The sequence below is a fragment of the Auxenochlorella protothecoides genome, assembly GCF_000733215.1.
Source record: "Auxenochlorella protothecoides strain 0710 contig854, whole genome shotgun sequence".
Taxonomy (NCBI): Eukaryota; Viridiplantae; Chlorophyta; class Trebouxiophyceae; order Chlorellales; family Chlorellaceae; genus Auxenochlorella; species Auxenochlorella protothecoides.
Genome location: NW_011934317.1, coordinates 1 through 4,424, shown reverse-complemented (window position 1 = coordinate 4,424; position 4,424 = coordinate 1). Strand labels below are relative to the sequence as shown.

At 62.0% G+C, this 4,424-nt stretch overlaps 3 protein-coding genes across 3 annotated transcripts; 1 reads left to right on the top strand and 2 right to left on the bottom strand.

The window, feature by feature from the left end:
- Positions 1-338: 338 nt before the first annotated feature.
- Positions 339-2,678, top strand: F751_0039 (ATP-sensitive inward rectifier potassium channel 12; the record flags this gene model as incomplete). The annotated part of the gene is made up of 9 exons (XM_011401750.1): positions 339-392; positions 533-583; positions 710-831; positions 1,119-1,262; positions 1,411-1,525; positions 1,705-1,812; positions 2,023-2,074; positions 2,193-2,260; positions 2,511-2,678. 9 exons carry the CDS (start codon positions 339-341, stop codon positions 2,676-2,678), a joined length of 882 nt encoding a protein of 293 aa, XP_011400052.1.
- Positions 2,679-2,877: 199 nt separating this feature from the next.
- Positions 2,878-3,492, bottom strand: F751_0038 (Cytochrome b5 reductase 4; the record flags this gene model as incomplete). The annotated part of the gene is made up of 3 exons (XM_011401749.1): positions 2,878-3,111; positions 3,271-3,365; positions 3,450-3,492. 3 exons carry the CDS (start codon positions 3,490-3,492, stop codon positions 2,878-2,880), a joined length of 372 nt encoding a protein of 123 aa, XP_011400051.1.
- A 631-nt stretch (positions 3,493-4,123) lies between these two features.
- Positions 4,124-4,363, bottom strand: F751_0037 (Inosine-5'-monophosphate dehydrogenase 2; the record flags this gene model as incomplete). The annotated part of the gene is made up of 1 exon (XM_011401748.1): positions 4,124-4,363. A coding segment is annotated over one exon (240 nt), but the record flags the coding sequence as incomplete, so codon positions are not given.
- Between the last annotated feature and the right edge of the window lie 61 nt (positions 4,364-4,424).

The window sequence follows — 4,424 nt, the reverse complement described above, 5'->3', positions numbered from 1 at the left end:
ACAATGAAAACCTCTACGTTTCAGTCAGAGTCCCAAACTCTGGAGTGTTGGAAGCCCTAAGTCGGTGAGGCCCCCCCCAATGAGGTCGGCCAAGGACTATATGGGGCCGTCGGAGGCGAGTTTCGACAGCCCCTTCCTCCCGATGCCCCTCAAGAGGCATCGCACCCTCCAGCGCTTGGCTGCTGCCAGGTGCGTCGAGCCCCTGGTGGTCGCACCCCGCCATGAGAGCTCACCAAACCCTAGCGGGCAGGTACACAGCCACAAGATCATCATCACCCCCAGTTCTCATCTCGTTTGTACGCAGGGCCATTCAAAGCCTCTCCCTCGAGCGTCACAACATGAACCATAAGATGACAATGTACTACAACGACATGTTCCACACCCTGGTGAACGTGAGTGACACAGTGTGGTGAAGGACTGGACCTGATCTTGGGCGTCGGGCACGGGATCGCACCGGGGGATGGGTCCCTGAGGATAGAATGCACAGAGAGCAAAAACCCCCCTTCATCCTGCACCTCTCAATCCCCCACAGATGCCAAACTACTTATTTTTCCTAACTTTCCTGCTGTCATATCTGAGCATGGTGCGGGGACAGGGAAGCGTGGTGCTGGCATCCAAATGCTCAGGTCATAGTCAAGATCAGATGTTGCCCCAGGCTACCTCTGCAGCATCCATTCCCCCTCACCCCACTCTCCCGTGCGCCGCGCAGTACACCACCTTCGCCTTTCTGTACATGCTGGAGCCCGATGGCTGCATCACTAAGGTCCACCAGTTCTCCCACGCCATGTGGTTTAGTGTGCACACCTCGGCCACCATTGGATACGGCCACATGTGGGTGATGGGCGATGAATCGAGGGGATAGAAAGTGTGTTGATTGGAAGGCGCTTTCTCAGGGGAAGACGCTTTCTCAGAGGGTGACAGGATGTTAGAGCAGCCCGGCAGGAATTCCGGTCGAGTCTGCAGGACACTGGAGCTGCACTGACATGGTGTCAAAGCGACCAGTCGATGGCTCGAAGGCTCACATCTGTCATCACCTACCCATGCCGGGTCTGTCTGTCCCAGTGCTCCTTTGATGCCAGCTTTATCCACTCAAACCCTCCCTTGCCGACATGTTCCAGGGCGCCAAATCCAGACTGCGTCAGCACCAACCTCCTGATCCTGGCGGAGGTGTTGACCACCTGCCTGCTGCAGGCTGCCCTGCTGGGCGTTGTATACGCGAGATTCAGGCACGCCTTCTGGATCGTGCCTGGCAGTGGGCATGTGTGGGACAAGATGAGCCGCTTGAAGACTGCATGAGAGCTTGCGTGATTGGACCCAGTGCTGGAAGGGCATCATCCTTGCGAAGAACTTCACGTAGCTACATACTAGCTCAAATAGTCCATACATTCCCTCACCCCATGCTCCGCGCAGCACGCCTTCCAAGAGGGCCAGCACCCTCCGCTTCAGCGAGATCATGGCCTGCCACGACCAGGATGATGGCACCCAGTGGCTCTGCTTCAGGGTGGCCAACCTCCGCCAACACCAGGTAGGGTGGAAAGGGTGGGAGTGAGGCATGGGATTGATATGCTGTGGACCTGCTGCATCTGCTGGGCACCCTTTCCTGAGGTCCATGGGTACTTTGACCATGCGCCGTGTACCACACCTCCGCCAAGCGCCCTGCATTGGGCCCTGGATCGCACTCCCCGCCCATCCCCTTCCCCGCAGCTGCTGCATCCTGAGGTTCGCATGCTCTTCATGCGCCTCGTCCACCATGGACCAGACAGCCATGAGTACGTCTACTCCGACCTGAACGTCAGACAGGCGAGGCCCGAGGTTGCAGGGGAGGGGAAGAGGGGTCCAGGTGCTCTCGCTGGCCTCCTAGGGAATCATAGGCTCGGTGGTGGGGCAGTCATGAATGCTAGGTGGTAGGAGAAGCACAGAAGTCGGAAAAGGTTGCATCGGTTTACTACTCAGTGTGTTGTGCGCCCAGTGCCTCTCGGCGCCCTCAGTCCCACATCCCAACTCCCACCCTGCTTGCCACAGCTGGGCGGCGGGAAGCTGTGGATGGGGGTGCCCTCCATCCTGTACCACACTGGTGTGTGCATGGATTGGTTTCCCGTGAGATTCCCTTGGGCAAATGCGGGAGGCCCCTGTGCAAGATTGTGAGCTCCGACACCAATCCCCTACTCTCCCGGGCCCATGACCCTTGCCAGTGGATGCTGACAGCCCCTTGTATGGCCTGAACGAGGAGGATCTGGATGAGATGGATGTGGAGATCCTCGTCATCCTGGACGGCATTGATGAGACCACCGCCACGCCCATCCAGGCTAGCTTTTCTTCTTGGGCGTGGGGGAAAGAGGGGGATGGGATCCTTTGGAACATGCCCTGGGGTGGCCGGGGGCAGGAGCATGCAGGGCTGCCTGGTCGTTGCATGATGCAGCGAGGAGGTGCGCCTAGGAACCTCCCCCAGCCCGCAGTTGGGCCCCTTGCCGACCTGAACTGCCCCCCTTGTAACCCCTATGGCCTTGCAGGCGAGGAGGTCCTACTTCCCCTCTGACATTCGGTGGGGACACCAGTTCCGGCCTGTCCTGCGGAGAGGCCACAGCGGCCGGCTGGGCGTGGACTATGCCGACTTTGATGCCACGCAGACGGCGGCGCCTCCCGCTCCAAGCACTGCAGAGTCAGATGGCGGCGTCTGAGCCCGAGCCCCTGCTGCAGGCAGAAGGCCCTGCGTGAACCATGCGCTGCCTTTAGACACAGCCTATACCGATAGTTTACAATGGTGAGCGGGGAAGACTGCCAGCCGGAAACATTGAGCGTGGTGAGGACGACTGCAGCCTACTGCGAGGAGCGTCAGAGCCATCTCAGCAGGGTGCTATGCGATGGAGGATTCGTAAACTATAAATCATCGGGCTTATGCTCCTGCGCCGGCGCGTCGTCCTCCCACTCGACCCCCGCAGGGCCAGGAGTGGGGGGCGCCAGCAGACCCACCACACACGCCGACATGAGGAAATCGATGTTGACCCAGGGGTGGTACTTGTCAAACATGGCGGTGCCGTCCTTGCCCGCCACCGCCAGCAGCATCTTGTCGCCTCCCGGGTGGAAGGCCATGTATGCGCTCATGTTGTAAACCTATGCAGCGAGGAGGGGAGGCCGGCCGGGTGGGGGGTGCAAGCCAAACGAGAATAGGGCCTCCTCAGCAATGAAGCCGGCGGGGCATCAGGCAAAGGGAGATCCGCCAATCACCCTGGCGACCGGCCTCCCCGCATACAGCTTCGCACCAGGCCGCACCTTGCCGCGAATGGCGGTCCATGCATCGTCCCGCGTCCTGTGCTGCTTCACCTCCTCCAGCGTGATGCCTCGCCTAGGGGCGCCGCCCTTCAGGCCTGCACACGACATGGCCATGCAGAGGTGTCACGGCCTCCCTGCCTGCTCAGAGGCACACCTCAAGCACCCCACAGCCGCCCCACCTGACAGGTCGGCCTTGGAACGGCTGAGGCGTAGCCAGTCCATGGGGCTGCATCCTATCTGGAATGGCAGCTTCTTCCGGGGACGGCCTGCTGCCCCCGAGGCAGGCACACCCACAGCCGAGGGCGCTGCCAGGGATCCCGCCGAGCTGTCTGTCACCGTGGACCTCTCGAGCAAGGGGTTCTGCGGGCACGCAGGGGCACTGTCAGGGTCCGGTGTGTCGGGCCGTGCAAGTGATCGTGTCGCTCCCCGCCCAGCTCCTCGCACCCTTGCAGGCAGCGGCTTGGGCTTGGGGAGGTCTGGGAACGCGAAGCCATCGTTTGACGCATCCCCTGCCACCATGTAGCCCAGGTCGGGGACTCGGAGCGGCAGGGTGCGCAGGTGCTGCACGGCCCTCGCCCCGTGGAGCACGCGATCAGACCAACATGCAAAGTGATTTCGCTGCGTTGTTTACGCCCTCACATTGCCGAGTGTGTGTGGAGGCATCAGTGAGGCCCTTCCGCTCACGGACTGAGGGTCCTTCGGCGCGCCTTTCCAGGTCTTCAACGCGCGCTCTGCAGCTGCTGGTGCAGGCCTGCTGCGAATCGTGCGAGCCCCGGCCCACCCCGTTCCCTCAGCCCCCCGGAACAATGCTTACAGGGCACACTGGATGCAAAAGGAGACCCCACGCCACAGCTCACCACGCCTGCTTGGTGTAGGAGTGCATGTCGTGGATGCCGCCCTCGACCAGCGCCGCCCCGGTCCGGTCGCGCAGGCGCAGCTCCCCCGCGGCGAGCGCGGCGTGCGCGGCGGCCACGGACCGCGCCCCAAAGTCCTGGAACCCCTGCCGCACGGCCTGCATGAGGAAGGGCACGTTGCGCCGAACCGACCCCTTGTCCCTCACCGTCCCGGACACGCCCTGCGCGATCTTCAGCGACTGCGAGGCGTGGTGTTCGCGGGGGAGGAGGGGGAAGGAGGGATCAGGTGAAACAGGGGTC